Source organism: Syngnathus scovelli, chromosome 7 (assembly GCF_024217435.2).
Source record: "Syngnathus scovelli strain Florida chromosome 7, RoL_Ssco_1.2, whole genome shotgun sequence".
Taxonomy (NCBI): domain Eukaryota; kingdom Metazoa; phylum Chordata; class Actinopteri; order Syngnathiformes; family Syngnathidae; genus Syngnathus; species Syngnathus scovelli.
Window position 1 is genome coordinate 8,677,401 of NC_090853.1, and position 17,813 is coordinate 8,695,213.

Below are 17,813 nucleotides of genomic sequence, written 5' to 3' on the forward strand. Positions count from 1 at the left end.
GTCTAAGTTTAATATAAATAATTGAGAAATGGAAAATCTAACGGCAAAACGGGGTGCATCATTGGAAGGTAATGCTAATAAAAAATCGACAGTTTTCTGACTTTACATTGTTGAGTTATGTGGATCTATTGACAAGTGCTGAAGACAGGCAGCGTTGTGTACTATATATACGGGCATAAATACATAGTACATACGTTTAATTTGCGGACAAATAAAAGTAAAATCAACCTCGCGAAAATTTAACTAGCCTAATGATGCCCTGTCTAATGTCTTAATAGACCTTGATAGACGAGTGCAGTTTAGGTCAAGTGTGGTGCAAGTAGTAGTCGTGGTCTGCGAGACTGAGTTAATAAATACTGCACAGGTAAAATTTACAGTGCATGATTCAAAACAATACAGAACAGCAACCAATCAAACATATACTAGTCAAAATGAAGGGCTTATTTCTTTGGTAACAGTCTGGGTAATGTCCGTGAGACGCATTACAAAAGCGTTGAGTAGTGACGTCACTCTGAGGAAAGTCCGCCCCATTTCTCTGAAGAAGACGGTCGGCCATTTTAGTTGCATCAGTCGTCATTTCACAGCGCTTCAGTAGGACGGAAAGAGAACGTCTGGACTCAATTTCATCAAATTTCTCTCAGTGGAGAATTGCCTATTGCCTATGAACTGAAACTCAACTAAATCCAATACCAAGTAGATCCTTGTGAAGTGACGCATAAGCCAGTAGATTTCCAGTGTCGAGATTGAATTTTTGGGCACCTCCATGTTAGCTAAGGGTTAGAGAGAGGAAATGGCTGTGGAAAGCATGACTGTCCATCCAAACTCCCCAACTACCAACCACGAACACAACAGTCTCCTGACTGACGAAAGGTCGAGTAATTCTACAATCATATTTCAATGAAATTATTTATTTGTCCACTGCTTTTTTACACACAAAAGCCCGGGGATACCTTTTTTTCTTTTTTTGTCAAAGAGGGATTAAACTCGCCTTTTCTGGAAAACTGGTAAAGCGGTAACGGACTTGTGCATTGACACGACGGCGCCAACTGGGAGACCAAAATAACGTCGGAGAGAACGTTTTCCCTTTATTTTATTACGTTAGCTCACCACGACGGTGAACTGGATCAACGCGGACTTAGATGACGAGCATAAAGAGCAGGCCGACACTCCTCAACGCACTTAGTTGGCACGGCCGCTGACCACTTCGACGAATGCTAAGCCATCGTCGAGTGGCTTTGCCTTTTTTTAAATTTATTTTTTGGAGGGGAGGGGGCGTAAACAAACTAACTAATTTAAGTGTTTGTAAGTAACATTTTTATTTAGGTGTCGAAAACAAGTCTTGTGGATTTAAGGTGTGCCCGTTCTGGCGGCTAACCTAGCCACATTAGCTTCGTAACGGCTAATCGTAAGAGCGTGTCTTTTTTCCCCCCCATAAAGAGCCTCACTTTGTTCTCGTCATCCTCACGTCATATAACAAGTGACATTACCACCGTTACCCACGTATTCTCAAAGTTCTACGAACACTACGAACCCAACACGATATTAACGTGTTGTTATTGTAAATAATAGATCAACGAGCCGCTGTACCAAGTTCACCAATCGTCCCCGATGTCAAAGTAGTTCTACTTGCTGGTTATCTTTAACCTTGCGAATATTTCATTACAGGATTGGATTCTTTCGACAATGTCACCTTTAACATTAATTTAAAGGGCATAGTAGCAGTCAAATTGCCTTTTCCCCCTCTTCCCCATCCCTGAAATTGTGCTGTTTGTCTAACATGTTCAAAAACTGTATGTACCAGCGCTGTGTGTAAAATGTCTGCAAAGCATCCCAGAAGTCAAAACACCAAAATCAGTTTGTAACGTAACCACCCAGTTCCCAGTTGGCAAATTGGTTGAATGTTTTAGTAAATCCAATTCCCAGCTCCCTCAAATCCCCCAGTGACCCCAAAGTGTTAGCGGGAGGACTTTTTAATGGTTGTGGGTGCAAAATATGAAGAAGGCCTGTCACAGTAAGTATCCCCCCTTTTAATCGTGGCCCTTCTCTAATTAATTATGCCTCTTTAACTATTGTGCACGGTGGTGCAATTTGCATAGAGAAGACTTGTGCTGTGTTGAATCTTTTGAGTTTGGTGAGGGTTTTTTGCAGATTGGTAACTAGACATAATGGAGGAATGTGTTGTTCTCTTGTTGCTTATCCATAGAAATGCGATCAAAATCTTTTTGTCCACTTGTGTGTTTGACATATTAAACCAAGTCTTCAGGCAAAGTGTAGACTAACCTTGTTAAAATGGGTTTGCACTTAAACGTGTGGGCTTGAGAGGTCCATCGGCAGGTTTATGCAGTGAGTCATGACAATATTTCTTCAAAATGGAGTCAAAATCCCTGAATTTGAGGATAAATAATTCCCTGTGAAAAGTTGACTGTCAAGCTTTTGTTGCTTTCTAGAGTGGCTTCTATCAACAAAGACACAGCCAAATGTTCAGTCAGAAATGTTAGATAAGACAATTTACCACAAAAGTGTGGTAACAATTATTCTCGGCATTCCCTGATCCTAACCCAATTAATTGAATCGTCGGATACAATTTTGTTTGCATTAAAGTGTATTTAAAATAAAATAAAAAATTAATAGAATTTTTGTTTTTTAATCCCTGATTACTGTTTATTAACCAATCATTTTTGTTTATTATTTACTGATTACAACTAAAAAAGAGTTAAGCAATATCACAAGAAAAAAATTATAGTCGTTGTCCAAAGTAAAAGCAGATGTTGGCAATTGTCTTATTTTGATTGAACAAATTATTGATTAGTCTGCTTTCATGAAGGACTAGAGAAATCGGAGAATTATTATTTTTGAGGGCCTGAAATCAGGCAATTTGGACAACCTTCAATTATAAAATTAAAATTATAAAAGAAAATCAATTGACAATCAGTTTCAACTTATCAATTAATTTTGAAACCATTAGTAACTGGCTGGCGACTAGTTCAGGGTATAGTTTGTCTTTCGCCCGATGTCAGCTGGGATAGGCTCCCCCTGCGACCCTGAGCAGGGTAAGCAGTGTTGAAGATGAATGGATAGATAGATTGTTGAATGCTTGCAAAGCTTCATATTTTTCATGGAGATGTGGAAATAATTGTTAATATGCTTAATTGTTAATTTGTCATTAATATCCCCATTGTACTCCAGGCACCAGCCTGTGATGCGCCACTATCATGTGAGCCATGTTAATTCAACTCATGGGGTCCAGCATTGTGTGTCCTTTAAATGTAGTATCACTGTTGGGGGCAGGGAGTGGGTCTCAAACATGTCCTGTTCAAATGATGTTATCTCATGAATGTTGTATGCATTCAAAAGATGTAATGTTGTTCTGAGATGATTAGCATTTCAATGTTGGTCGTTACCTGAGCCATCCACAGTGTCAATGTGGACGACCTAGTGTGCTTGTGCCAAAGCCGTCTGATGACACCGCTTGACATAGCAGACCATGCAATTCTAAAAAATAAACATTAGTCGGACTGTTACAAAAAGCCCCAAACCTCCACAAGTGCTCATAATATATAAACGTATATCTTGTTTTCTAATAAATTTAGAATAGCACTGGGAGGATTGTATCAATTATCAAACTGATTTTGTATTTATTTTGGGGTTTTCTTTGTCTTGACAAACTTGTGATAGATTTATTGAATTCTTTAATTAAGTGATTCCCAACCTGGGTGTCAGAAAATTATAATTTAGTAATTACTAATATATGTGCCCATCTATGCCGCTGATGTATAGTGACAGGCAGAATGTACAATAATCTCTGAATCGACCTGTTGCCGTTTTTACAACAGAATAAGACCTGGCTTCCTGCAATCTAATCTTTGTGTTCAAAATAAATTTAGGAATAAAGCGAGACAATATTATCAGTATTGGTGGTGTGCTATGAAGTTTTTATGTAAAATGGGTGCCTTGGTGCAATACTTTAGACGTTGGGAAACACTGCTCTAAATTGTTTGTCCACCTGTTATTGTGCCAAAGGAACATTTTAGATAAGGAAAAATATCCTGGCATAGATGGATTGACAATGATCCACTATTTGTAGTCAATTACCTGAACGCATGTCTCTGTCATGTGCACACAGGCCAGAGGAGGGCGAACTGGAGGAGGGCGAGCTGGAGGATGATGGGGGTGAGGTTGAAATGGGAGGCGAGGCAGCTGCTGGAGGAGGAGGCGCAGAGGTGGGCGAGGAAGCAGGCGGTGGTGACACCGGTGCGGCAGGTGATGGTGGCGGTGAGCGTGCCCCTCGAAGTCGGGAGCGACACGCCAGCAGCAATTCGGACGAGGAGCGCTCACACCGGCGCAAGCGCAAGAGGAAGAAGGAGAGAGAGCGAGAGAAGAGGCGCACAAAGAAAAAACGCAAGTCCAAGCACAAAGTAAGGAAAACTTTGGTGGGGTACACATCCACTAATTTTTTAAAAGGTCCTCTCAAAACATATTGTATGTACAGTATATCACATTTTTAAATCACGGTTACATGTTCCAAGTGCCTTTCACAGCACCTTATTAGGAAATTGAGGGCGAGCATGACATTCTCATGTACAAAAATGAGTCAAGTAAAATTTGCTATCAAAATTGCACAAAATGAACTAAACATAATTTAACTCTTGTTGGCACTGAGCTCTTTTTAGAAAAGTAAAAAATAATCTTGTTTTCCAAATATATATGCACTCACTATCACATACTATCATTTTGCAACCCATCCATTTTGGGGTCCGATCCAACAGTTGAAAATCTCTGCTCTAGATCAGTGTAACTTAATTTTGAAAACATGTTACCTTCATTGACTACTCTAAATCAGTGTTATTCCTCCTTTATTGGATTTTGGGGGACTTTTATCTGTGGTGTTAAATGAGAGGTTTTGAAGAACTATAAAATAACCTTTGTTTGTTAGTGCAATAAAGATTGGTCATTCGCGCTGGAATGAGCTGACAGAGAAAAACTGAGACCGGTTTTGGATTCCACACCCAAGAAATGTGTTAAAAAACTGATGTCAGACCTAACGCAATAAAGTTGAGCTCCTCAGTATTAACAGTTTGATACACCCCATTAACTCTCTATTACGTTCTCCCACAGCGTCACGCGTCATCTGATGATGACTTCTCGGACTTCAGTGATGATTCTGACTACTCACCCAGCGAGAAGAGGAAGTACAGAGAATACAGCCCCCAGTACCCCCCAGCCGTAAGTCAACGAGTAAAACACTTAAAGCATCGCCTAGGCTTGTTTCTTCACATGATCGCCCGATCCCTCCTGCAGCCTCACCCTGGCTATGGCGCCCCCAAGAAGGTCGGCTACATGAAGATGGACAAGCCGGGCTATGGTGGCTATGATGACTATGAGGAGGACAACTACGAGGGGGAGGAGGAGCAGGACATGGGTGGCGAGGACTATGACGACTTCACCAAGGAGCTCCACATGTACCGCAAGGCCAAGGAGGGCGGACGCGGAGGACGAGGTGAGTGTAATGGGAATTTTCCCCTTCCTCATATTACATGGCAATTTAACCAATTTTACAGTTTTGGGTGCTTGAAAAAATGGTGAATAGTCTCAGTGAATTTGAATATAAATAGTTCATTCATCAACTGAATACAAATAGTAAAACCCGTGTAGTGTTATCAAAAATACAATTCGTAATTTTTAAGGTAACAATAATTGATACTATTACATAATGTTGAAATTTCTTGTGATGGTGAAGTTTGTTTTTGTTAACTGTAAGAATATTTTGATCTGTGTTTAGTGAATTTTTAATAAATGAGTTTTTGTTTTTGCATTGAACTGATTGTTTTCCACAGTATTTGTATTTATTGAGGTGCACTTGTAGTTTTCTAAACTGAAAAAAATTTGTGGCCTCAATTTTGTTTCTTGTATCATAATTTTTCAAATGATTTTTTTTTATTTTGCAATGCTGCATTACCAATATTCAAATGACTATAAAACGTTGGCTAGAAGGAGAAGAAAAGAACATTTGTTAGTAATAGTTTAGCCATGTTTTCATTTGTGCCCTGCGATTGGCTGGCAACCAGTTCAGGGTGTCCCCCCGCCTACTGCCCGATGACGGCTGGGATAGGCTCCAGCACGCCCGCGACCCCCGTGGGGACTAAGCGGTTCAGAAAATGGATGGATGGATGGATGTTTTCATTTGTGCTTTTGCTTGATGATTAACATGTGGCGCGTCACATTGAACCATGAACACAAATACGAGACAGAAAGTGTAAATAAATATTTTTTTTTTAAATGAAGGCCTTCTCAAAAGAAAATAGGTCACTAAATTTTACATTTAAAGGTCTTAGAAATAATAGATACTTCAAGAAACAGCATGGATATTGTTTCTCTGCAGAGAAAAATATATTTTTGGGCGGTGTATGTATCTATATGTTAAGGTATTTTATGAATAGTAAATTTAAAGAAAACAGCTTGAACTTGTAAGGATCAGAGTGAAAATCTGCATGCAGACACTTTCAGCAGTTGACATTCTTCGAAGAAGGCTCAGTGATGTTCTCGGCATCAAATCTGCCGCTCAACAAGGCTGAAGATTTAGATTTATGCTGATGAGCTGTTGTCAGGAATGGAAACATTACTGTTTTTAAGTGGATCTCATCCTTTTCTTATTGGAGGTCGTGGTCGCATGAGGAACATGAGGGGTCGAGGTGGAATGAGGGGCGGGCGGCGAGGTGGACGAGGAGGCAGCCGAGGAAGAGGCGGACGAGGCGGAAAAATGGGAGACGATGATGGAGATGGTTTTGTGGAGGACATGGAAGTGAGTGCTTTTGATGTCCATCTCTTGCTGTGGCGGAGTGGTAGACATTTATCTGTGTGTTTAGCTTCAGTATGATGATGATTATGACAACATGGGGGAAGATGACTATGACGACTATCAGTACAAGAGGTCCAAAGACAGAGGAAGAGGTAAGTCCTTTGCTCTTGTAGAAGCAAGTATTTAGTTTAACACCCCCACCCTCACCCTGAACACGTTTCCTTGGGTATACTCCAGGCAGAGGCGGCCGTGGAAGAGGTCGAGGCAAAGGAGGACGTGGCATGATGAGAGGGAAAATGAGGAGCCGAGGACGAGGCAGAGGGGACATGAGCCACGAGGACGACAACAATGGAGACATGGACAACGGGGTATGTTTTCAAAAGCATGGCTTCAAAATTTTACTTTGAGGATTCACCATAGAAAATGAAGTGTGAGGGGAGGGTCCTTATAGTTTTGATGTACTCTCTACCCTTAGTTAAATCCTTTGTATTTTTTGTAAAGGACGGAGGAGGTGATGCTGGATCAGGAATGGGCAAAAGGAATCAGAACGAAAAGTTCCAGGATAAGAAAGGAAAAGCCATCTGCAAGTATTACATGGAAAACAGATGCACCTGGGTGAGCCCAAAAATATCAGTTGCTTTTTAAACTTTTTAGGCGTGTACTATATCTGATTATATCGGTAATTTTATTAATGCTTCCTCTTTTGATCACTAGGAGGAATACTGCAACTTTAGCCACGACATTGAGTTGCCCAAGAACAAAGAGTTGTGCAAGTTTTATATCACTGGTTACTGTGCTCGAGCCAATCACTGCCCTTACATGCATGATATCCTTTCAGCATTTTTGGAAGTGTTTATTTGAGCGTGACTACGTTTTTTTGCATTATTGCCCTAACGTTAACGCCACGCGAATTCCCCTGCAAGCTGTTCCATACCACAGGCAACTGTGTCAATGGCGACGAGTGCATGTTCTCCCACGAAAACCTCAACGACGATACCAAGGAGCTGCTCAACAAGGTAAGATCCTCATGTGCACGAATAATCATTTTTATAACAAATTTTGATGACGCCAAACCACCACTATTTGAAAATCTGTGCGCAATTGACACCTTTCCTAAAAAGGTTAATAAAGGTCTAAAGATGCCACGAGAGAGCAGCAAGGCATTACTTTTGTCAAATTAAGTTCCCCAACTCATCGACAGTTTATTGGCACCGAAGCTTCACCTTTGTATTTATATATATCATAAAACAACAAGTAGATCAGTTTTTCCAGAGTATTGTCACCCCACTGAAAAACTATAAGAATAGGCCTCATTGTTCCTATACTTTTTGAGAAGAGACACATTAATAATAATCTCCATTTTGTTGTGCGTTCAGATGCTGGCTGAGGACGCAGAGGCCGGGGCAGAGGATGAGAAAGAGGTGGAGGAGCTGAAGAAGCAGGGGATCAACCCTCTGCCCAAACCCCCACCTGGAGTGGGCCTACTGCCCACTCCCCCTCGCCCGGCACCCCTCGAAGCCAACGCCGGGGCAGGGGATTTCGGAGGCCCCGCATCCGGTGACTTCGGGGGCATCCCAGCTGCCAACCAGGCACCCCTCGCTAACAAGGCTCCCCCCAGTGGTCTTGGGATGGTTCCTTCTCCGAACTCAGGTGGTCCTCCCATTCCAAATCCAGAGGGAGCTCCATACCAAGGAGCACCCTTGAACCCCAGTGGACCACCCCCTCAAATGGTCCCCGCGCCCACTGGTGGTGGAGGGGGTGGCGGAAAGAAGATCCCCTCCTTGTTTGAGATCAAAGTGCAACCAACCGGACAGCTGGCTCATAAACTGGCTGTTAAGTGAGTCCACACAAATTTACTTCATTTTAAAGGAAACCGTGATACATGCAGACAATACTCCTTGTGGAGTTGACACTGACAAAAGCAGGGAGGGGTCTAAAAAGTACAGTATTAATGGTAAAAGTTAGCAGCTTTGCACGTTATTTCTTGTCTTGGTAAAATAAGCTTGGTTTGAGAGAGTTAGTTACTGTGCGGGTTCATGCAATGAACAAAACACCAAACACAAATAATTGCTCCCACTTCACTTTCAAGTCAAAAATTTTCATTACAATAATATGCAGCCCTGCTACTCTAAAGACGGTATTCTGATTAATATCGCATGATTGGTCGTTACCTGAGCCCTGAGCAATCGTGATTGAACTTTTAGTCGACAATCGCATTGAACATGTTATTGAAAAGATTTTTTTTGACTTGGAAGTGGTTTTCGTATTGTTTTGCATTCACTTATGAGGTCCTTCCCCTCAGAAGCCAGGTACCAAGCAACACCCAGGCAACAACTCCTGCACCGGGGGCGCCCCCCACCACCTTCCCCACCGAGAACATGGGCACGTTCGCATCTGGCGATTGTCCTCCTCACGGGGGTGCCATGCAGCCTCCTCAGCCTGGCGGGAACTACTTCAACACTTTCTTCAATCAAGAGGGAATGACGATGGAAGGAGTGGTGGAAGAGGGTGAGAATAATGATGAGAATGAAATGCTTTCTGTTGGAATTGGGTGATATGCCCTTAAATAAAATCTGGGGTTTTTTCTCACAAAAATCCTATTTAAATTAGACCTGCCACAAATAAACAATTATTATATTCATTATTCCATGTGGCCAAACATCTTAACCCCCACTTCAGTAGCCTGGCAAGCCAGTCCCAACATTCTACCAATGAATAGTCTGGTTGGAAGTTGCATGATGTACATCACAAGCTTGCATTCACCTCCTCTGTAAGGCTCAGGCCTAGTTCAAGTGAACTTTCCTTTGCTGAGTTCCTATGTCGCAATTCCCCCTAGGTGAAAACTATCAAGGAAGTGCTGCTAAATTAAGTAGCCAGGAGGACGCCACCAATGGAGCAAGTCAAGGAGGAATATCTGTCTCGGACCTTCTCCCTCCCGCACAGCGTGTCCTCTTTATGAGAATCCAACAGAAGCAACAGGAGGAGGAGGAACGAGCTCGACGCATTGATGGAGGCACGGCGAAGTGCAGAGACACTGAAGGTAAATATCTGACAACACCTTTGCCATTTCTTTTTTTTATTTTTTTTACATTTTTCTTGTCTTGAAAGCCGTAGTGCCCTGATTCAGGCATGCGCCGAGGGCTGTCAACTTGGCAATCAGACGACCGACACAGGCCAACCCCTCCAAAATTAGTACAATACTCTATGGATGGGTGGTGAATCAACTCATTTGAATTTATTTGTCAGGACATGTATGATTATTTATAGGCACTTTGTTAGCTCAAATCATGCCAAGTTGTACGCTTACAAATTGGACCAACCCAAGAAGTTGGTTCAATTTGACCCAACCTTGAGTTGTTTGGCAAAAAACAACCCAATCTTTTGGGTTTTGTGCTAACCAACCCAGGATGTTGGTCAGTCCAATTTTTAACCCAAATTGGGTTATTTTTAACCCAGCATTTTTAAGGGTGCAAATGTCATTTTCATTTGCTTTTTTCTTGAAGCAAAAGGGAAGGAATCAAATCAAATAGGAAATTAAGTCTTTGTGCAAAATTGGACATTGTAATGTAAGATCAGATCATTAAGCCCGACAGCGCCCTGATTTTTCAGATGTCAAATGGATATTGTGTTGTTTCCAGGTGACTCTGGTAACTGGTACTCCAGCGAGGATGAGGATGGTGGCAGTAGTGTGACGTCCATCCTAAAGACACTTCGGCAGCAGACGCAGGCTCCTCCTAAGACGGACACGCCGAGCGACCCTCGCCTCAAGACCAGCATCCCCCAGGCACGCCCTGCTGACCCACGTCTGGCGCGTGACCCACGACTGGCCCGAGCTGCCGTACCAGACCTGGCACCGCCCGCACCCTCGACGGGCCCACCGGCGGACCCACGGCTCGCCCGACTGTCCGCCGCCTCTGCGAGCTCTGCCGCTCTTCAACCCACTGTTTCTAAAGCGGAGAATCCTCTGATCTACAAACCGCCACCACTCACAGCGCCGGCAGCGGAGGAGGAGGAGACGGAGCGAGTGCTGCGGGACAAGCCCGTCCCAATCCCTCTGGATCCCTTGATGGGAATGGCCCTGAGGGACCCCCGTTCCCAGTTGCAACAGTTCAGCCACATCAAGAAGGATATTGTTCTCCACATGCCCGCTTTCTCCAAAACCATCACCTGGTCCCCCGAGGACCTCCTCCCGCTCCCACTTCCCAAACAGGACCTGCTTCCTCTCCCCCCTGGCATTCCACCGGTCCCCTCCCTGGACCCACGTCTGTCCCGCATCGTCCACCCCCACTCGCAGTCTCCTCCCATAGCCGCACCCCCCACCTCAGAACCCTCTGCGGCTCCATCCTCCTCCTCCATTCCAGACTTTGAGCTGCTGTCTCGCATCTTGAAGACAGTCAGCTCCAGCCCTTCCCAGTCTTCATCCCCTCCGCCGGCACCCACCCCCACTCCCCCTCTGGCGCTACTGCCTCAACCTCCCCCTCTTCCGGCCACGCCGTCAGAAAAGCCTGTCGACCCCCGCACGGCACGGAAAGGTCCCACGGACCCTCGCCTCCAGCCACAGAAGTCGGCCCTCAAGCAGCCGTCTGAGCCTCTGGCTCCACCCCCTGAATCCTCTTCCTCTACTGCGGCCACATCTGGTTCCTCGCCACCCACTATCGCTCCCTATGATCCAAGGCTTCTTTCTTCAGGTGGAACTGGACGCAGTGCGGCGCCTGGCGCACCAGGGGGTGCCAATGTACTGAGCAGCATCAGTCTCTATGATCCACGGACTAACAAACCAGGAAGCCCCGGTACTGCCGGTGGCCCCAACAACTCCCCCAACTCAGAGTCCCGACAAAGTGAGCCCTCAACTAGCAAAACAAAACCGAAAGAGCCTTTGTTTGTCCGCAAGTCTGCGCTGGAGCAACCTGAACCAGAGAAAAGCGGCGAGCAAGGCACCGACCGGTACAACAGCTATAACAGACCCCGACCCAAACCTGCACCCTCGCCCAACTCTGCCGCACAGGGAGGCCCCCCTACCGGGGGTCCGGCCTCTTCTGGAGCCCCGGCGGAACAGGCACCCGCTGGCGTCCACAACCTCCCAGTGTCCACCCTCTTTGGTGTGGTCAAGCAGGCCGGTAAACCCGGTGGGACCAGCAGCCCGTTTGGGGGTAGCAGCCCGGCCCAGTCGGAACAGCCAACCGCTGAGCAGGACAATGGGTCACTCAAAGACGTTTTCAAGGGCTTTGATCCTACCGCGTCGCCGTTCTGCCAGTGATGCCAGTCAACTCCTGACATGTTGTTGATCCAACATGGACGCACGCTATGAGTGCAATAGATTTTGGGAGATGTGGGAGAGTTATATGTCTATTTTAAACAGAGGAACTGTTGTATAAATATGGACACAACAGACAGCGTTTTAGCATTTGCTCAGTACATCACTCGTCTCACCTCGAGCCAGTGCATTGAATACTAATGGAATTGGAACCGTTGTGATTTATGTTGTTATGATTAACCCAGCAGCGCCACTGCCCATCATCCCATAACCAGCTTTGTTTCCATTTTTCAATACATGTATTTATTTTTCTACTTCCGTGCACTGTCCTCCCAGGGAGGACCCTAGTTTTTAATGTTGCTCACCTTAACCGTTTCAATAAGGTCGTCAGCTCCCCACCTCTAATTCCTGTTGTTCCTTCTGCAGAGGAAGAGAAATCATTAGATTCAGAATGGGAGTGTTCATGTTGCGTCTCTGGCGTTCTTGATGGCGACGTGACAATCACAAATGTTTTACCGCTGCTTGCCATTGAGAACACACCAAGTTCTCCCAGGAGACGAGTTTTGAGACCAACTCCAATAGGATCCTTTTTTTGTAAAAAAAGAAAATATTGTTCCTTTTAATTTATTTTTATACTTAAAACATACTTCCACATACTTACCGTTTGTTGTTTTAACACAAGGTATTTTTTTTATTAGGTTCTGCTTCACTTTGTTGTTGGGTTTTGTAAAAAAAAAATTTCTGAATCTGCTTTGATTTCTTTGCATTGACAACAAAATCCATCTGAGCTTTTTCTTGTCCATTATAGTGGTGGGTTCTCTAACTGTACACCACCGGGTGAGTATTTGAATAAAGACACCAACCAGATTCAACGCAGCTCCCTCGCTATCTGTTTTATTTGTGACTGGGTGGCAGAAAAAAATATTTCTGATTTGAGCATGTACATAGTTGCCTTCTGATTTCAGAATCGTTTTCAATTGTGTTCCCGACGGCGGCGTGCGGGCCGCTTCCTGTTCTCACTGCAATCCCTCACTGCCGCTTCCTGTAACCCCGCCCCATCCTAGTCGACTCGGCTCCAGTGGGACTGGTGAGTGCACCTCAGAGATTTCCTTTCGCTGCTCCACACCTCCTCCTGGAAAACTGTACATGCACTCCATGGCTGTTTGTTACATCGGGTAGCTAAATTTAGAGTATTCAATAAGCCTAAACAGACTTGTTGCGAGAAATGGGATACACCCTGCACTGGCTGCCAGCCAATAGCAACGCACAAAGCAGCATTTGCACGCACATTAACACCTTTGGGCTATTTGGAGTCATCACTTAACCTACACTCATTTGGTGACGAAACTGGGATGCTCATTATACTAGTATGATATATGCAGCATGAGTTTAACTTTTTTATCTCATAAATGTCATACATTTTCTACCCAGATTCATATTTATTGAAATGTAAATATTATCCACCATTGATGTTTGCGTTATGCACCCACCGGTCACTTAATTAGGCACACAAACCACTTGTAGTAAACATGCTGCTGGTACAAACAAGTGATTAATTTATTGAACATTTACAAACACATTTACTGTATAGCAAAACTTAAGTTCAGGTGGAGTTTATAACCAAACACCACCCACACAATGTTGTGTACAATGTCAGTGGAACACTAATAAACTAATTTACTCCAAGATGCCATACTTTCTAATTGATCGATTATTATCTGATACAAAATATACAAGCCTTTTGCTGCTGTTTTGGTTAGCCACAACGTTCAAATGGCCTCAGAAGTCACCTCTTTAAAGTGCTGAACATTAGTGTTCAAAAGTTGAAACTGGAAACAAATAACTTAGATTTAAAGAATTACTTCTCTTTTTTTAAAAAAAAAAATCACTTTTATTTATTTTTTTAAATTTGTACCCATTTTAAAGCGACAGTCAGTGAATTATGTTACTGTAGGTTGGTGTGTGATTCTCTTTGGTGGCCAATCTTCTTAGCTGCCGCTACCTGCGGAGAGTGTGTTCATCTGTATATATTTAGCGCATGCAATCCTCTTAGACCTTTGGCCGGGATTTGGAGATTTGTCTTCAGCAAAGGATGCCTGTGCCGCTGGCTGTGATCTTGCGGGGGCGCTGTGTTTAGGGAGTTAGGTGACAGTATAAATAGTAGACATTTTCTTCAGTCCATTTAGGGATGGTGTCATGTGAGCATGCAGGAGCCCGTTTCTCAAATGTACTAAGCAGCAGCACTACAGTTGATATTTACCTTGTAGGCTTAGTGCATTTGGGAAGTGAAATATTCACATCACTTCACTTTTATTATTTTACATTTTGCTTTATTTCAACATGGAACTTGATGAGACATCAAGAGAGAATGGAGGTAAAGTTAATCTCGATTAACCCGATGAAACAAAAGTAGCCACTTAGGTGTTGGCTTGCATCCTGACATGGCTTCAAATAGCTGATACGTGACTCTCTGGCGGGAGGCCTTAATCTCGTAATGTCTACTTGTGTGTCGTAAATATCAGAACACTGGAAAGTTCCCACATAGGGGGAAAGAACTGTACCCTTATGTTCACAAAAAGAAAGAAAAATACACTTCGGTCATATTTGTACATCTTGAGAAAATCAAACGGAGTCATTCCAAACCTCATGCTCCCACAATAGAGTTCACCCTCCATCATCACTTCAATGCATCATTCCGCTAAATCTACTTGTAGCTTTCCCGTAAAAGTCTGAGGAAGGTTTTAGGTCAGACGGTATCCGGCCCTCATTTACTTATTTCCCTCTTTGGATAGTCAAGTCCTCTCTGTACTTTTGTATTGTCATCATAAAGAGCCATAATGCATATTCTTAACTTCTTGTTTTTGAATCATTTTGAACCGAATGTGGCATTTTTAAAATGACGTCACCTTTTTATACAATACACACATTTCTCAGAACCAAATGATTTCCAGTTCATTTTCACACTCAACTGGAAAGACTGAATGGAATATCCACACTTTGCCTCTCTTTTTGTTATTTAAAATGTCTTGGAGCTATAAAATTATATATATTTTTTAATATACACGGTCTCTATATTGTGGATTGACTCATTTTTCACAGCTTTTCCCATTTTAGGTGTGACTGTGTTTTGCTTGCCCCAAGACCTTGTTTACTGCATTTCTATGTGTACTCTGTGCAATCTCGCCCATTTCTTGAAGGCAATAAACTATAAAGACAACTGTTGGGCGTTTTAGTCCAAGAACAACATCTCCGCTTCCTGTTGTGAAGCACCAGCTTGAAACCACCTCAGCCCGGAATGTTCCGGACAAACGCTGACGCGGGATTCAAGCCCCTCCTGCACTTCCGAGGAACATGTTTTTGTCGTGACACGCACACACACACACACACACGCATACACACACACACACACACGTACATACACACACTTTCAGAGTCACGTGGCATTTGTTTGTTTTCCAAATTACAAAGATTCCCAAACCCCCACATACACATTAAAACAGTTTTGACCATTGACCCCATCTTGAGACCCTTTCAAGACTGAGCTGATTGGTCGCCACTAACCCATGTGTCCTCCTCCCCCTCAGCTATTTCGGAATGTTTGTCACTGAAGGTCCCTGACCCTATCCGAACTACCGTGGAGTCTCCAGAACAGGAGAGGGGGGCAGGCAGATTGTGGGAATGAAGGATGAAGGGCGGGACTGTCAGACCCTGAAGGCCTTCGGGAGGGAGAGAGCAAGAGCAGGGATTCTTTTCCCATTTGTGATCTCATGCTTTTATGCGAGTCACTCCACAAGGAGAGGAACGTGTCGCTCCTTCCACAAACTGCCTCTTCCTGAAAATGTGGATTATAATCATAAAGATGGCTAGGGCTGTCACGATAAAATATTTTTAAAATCAATTATTGTATCGATTATTCCATAGATTAATCGAATAATCGGAATTTTATTTGCGTTAAACTGTGTTAAAAACATTTCCCCCATTACTATTAATTAATAAACTATTTTTAATTATTTTGTATTAATTATTGATTGAAAAACACTTAAACTACAGTTCATGTCAGTAGGCTTGATGGTCATTGCTCTCGAAAGTAAAAACAGATGTTTGTAAATGTCTTAATTTGAGGAAACACAAAAAAAATAAGTCTGTTTTCATGAAAGGCTAGAGAAATCGGAGCATTATTACTTCTCAAACCCTGAAATAAGAAGATCATTTTAAATGTTAGTTATGGATACTGTCGCCTGTAAACTTTTATTCAGCATATGCAATGATGTAACTCATTACGTAACAGCGGCTCACTGTTTGCCCGTTGTGTATTTTCTATTTTGTGTGGTTTCACTTTGGTTTTTGTTGCCAGGTGGGAATTGCAAATAAGAATCTGTTCTCAATTGACTTACCTGGATGAATAACACTTATATGAATAAATGAAAAGTTTGCTTTGATGGTCAGTGTGAAAAGGGGCTCAGTGTGAGTGCATGTGTGTGTGTAAAATGATTTCCATCTGGACTGACGCGTTTATGACATTCTGTGAGCTACTTTGGGAGGAAGCTTTTTCCTAAGTGTCAAATTTGATCCGTGTCCCTCTTTTTTCGTAACTAAGGTGACATCATCCTTATGTTGCGCTTCCCCATTCCTGGTTGGGAATATCACTAACTGGCAAAGTGAAGCCTCTCATTTGGGGGACCGTCCTGGCAGCAATCACAGAGTCAACTGGATCCACATGGACATCTTACTCATAGATTCCCAGAATTCCCCATTATGATGTCACAGCCGCATGTCAATCTTGGTCAAGGTTCTGAGTGTGTACATTTTGATCCAAAACAACTGAGGACGCTCAGAACTCCCAGAGAGGTTCTGTTCCACCTGTTGCGTAATAGCACAGAGTTGGAGAAGATAAAACTGCAGGAAAGGGGGGTAACTTGACAGTGCCAACATCACAAAATGTGCATGAACATGAACCACTTCCTGTTTGCCATCCTTGTGTTCCCTTAACTTCCAGAACATCCTGAATGTTGCCAAAATAATACTTGAAGTGATGTGTGTGAGATTTTATCTGATGGGCATTGTGAAAAGGGCTGGAGACAGCATTTCGTCGCGACATATACAGAACAAAACATTTGGCTTTGAAAAAAAAAAATTCCAAGTTTATTTTTTTAGTGTTGTTGTATGTACTACTTTATGTCGTAGCGTTCAAATACACAGGCCAATTTCAGTTTTCCATTATGTATCAGTACCTTACACACAGGACCTGGGAAAAAATTGTCTTTGATGGGTAGTGTGAAAGTCTGTGTTGTACTGATGTGGACCTCACATGGCTGAGCTGGAGGAGGTTTCGGTGTGGAGGTCTCAGCATGTGGTAACCCTGGGGGGGCTTGAATCTCGCCATGAGGCCAAGTGGAGGGCCGCGCTGATTACATCTTGATTTATTTAGGTGATGTCATACCCCTGTGTGTGTGTGTGTGTGTGTGTGTGTGTGTGTGTGTGTGTGTGTGTGTGTGTGTGTGTGTTTGCGTGCGTGCACGCAAGTGTGCTTGCGTGATGTAAGTGCATGCTGCAAAGACCTTGTGTTTATCTTACCTGCACATTCCAGTCACTTTTCAAACACTTATGAGAAAAAAAGTGCTCGTACAATGTTAAGATGTTACAAGGTTGTCAAAATATGTTTAACGTTATGTCACAAGGATCTTAGGTTACAATGTTGTTATGCAATATTTGGGACGGGCGGACGGATGGATGTTGTGAAACTACAAGTGTTACAATGTTGGG

General features: G+C 43.3%; 1 protein-coding gene across 3 annotated transcripts; it reads left to right on the forward strand.

The window, feature by feature from the left end:
• The first annotated feature begins 528 nt into the window (after positions 1-528).
• Positions 529-12,926, forward strand: zc3h4 (zinc finger CCCH-type containing 4). Of its 3 annotated transcripts, none has more exons than XM_049726765.2 (14): positions 529-870; positions 4,124-4,415; positions 5,116-5,223; positions 5,299-5,497; positions 6,657-6,799; positions 6,864-6,948; positions 7,034-7,164; positions 7,298-7,411; positions 7,511-7,622; positions 7,703-7,812; positions 8,173-8,633; positions 9,099-9,304; positions 9,633-9,836; positions 10,435-12,926. In XM_049726765.2, exons 1-14 carry the CDS (start codon positions 791-793, stop codon positions 12,051-12,053), a joined length of 3,864 nt encoding a protein of 1,287 aa, XP_049582722.1. In that variant the 5' UTR covers positions 529-790; the 3' UTR covers positions 12,054-12,926. The 3 variants fall into 3 exon arrangements, with proteins under 3 accessions (XP_049582722.1, XP_049582723.1, XP_049582724.1); XM_049726766.2 differs by having other exon boundaries at positions 530-870; positions 9,102-9,304; XM_049726767.2 differs by lacking the exon at positions 529-870 and adding an exon at positions 878-2,011.
• The last annotated feature ends 4,887 nt before the right edge of the window (positions 12,927-17,813 follow it).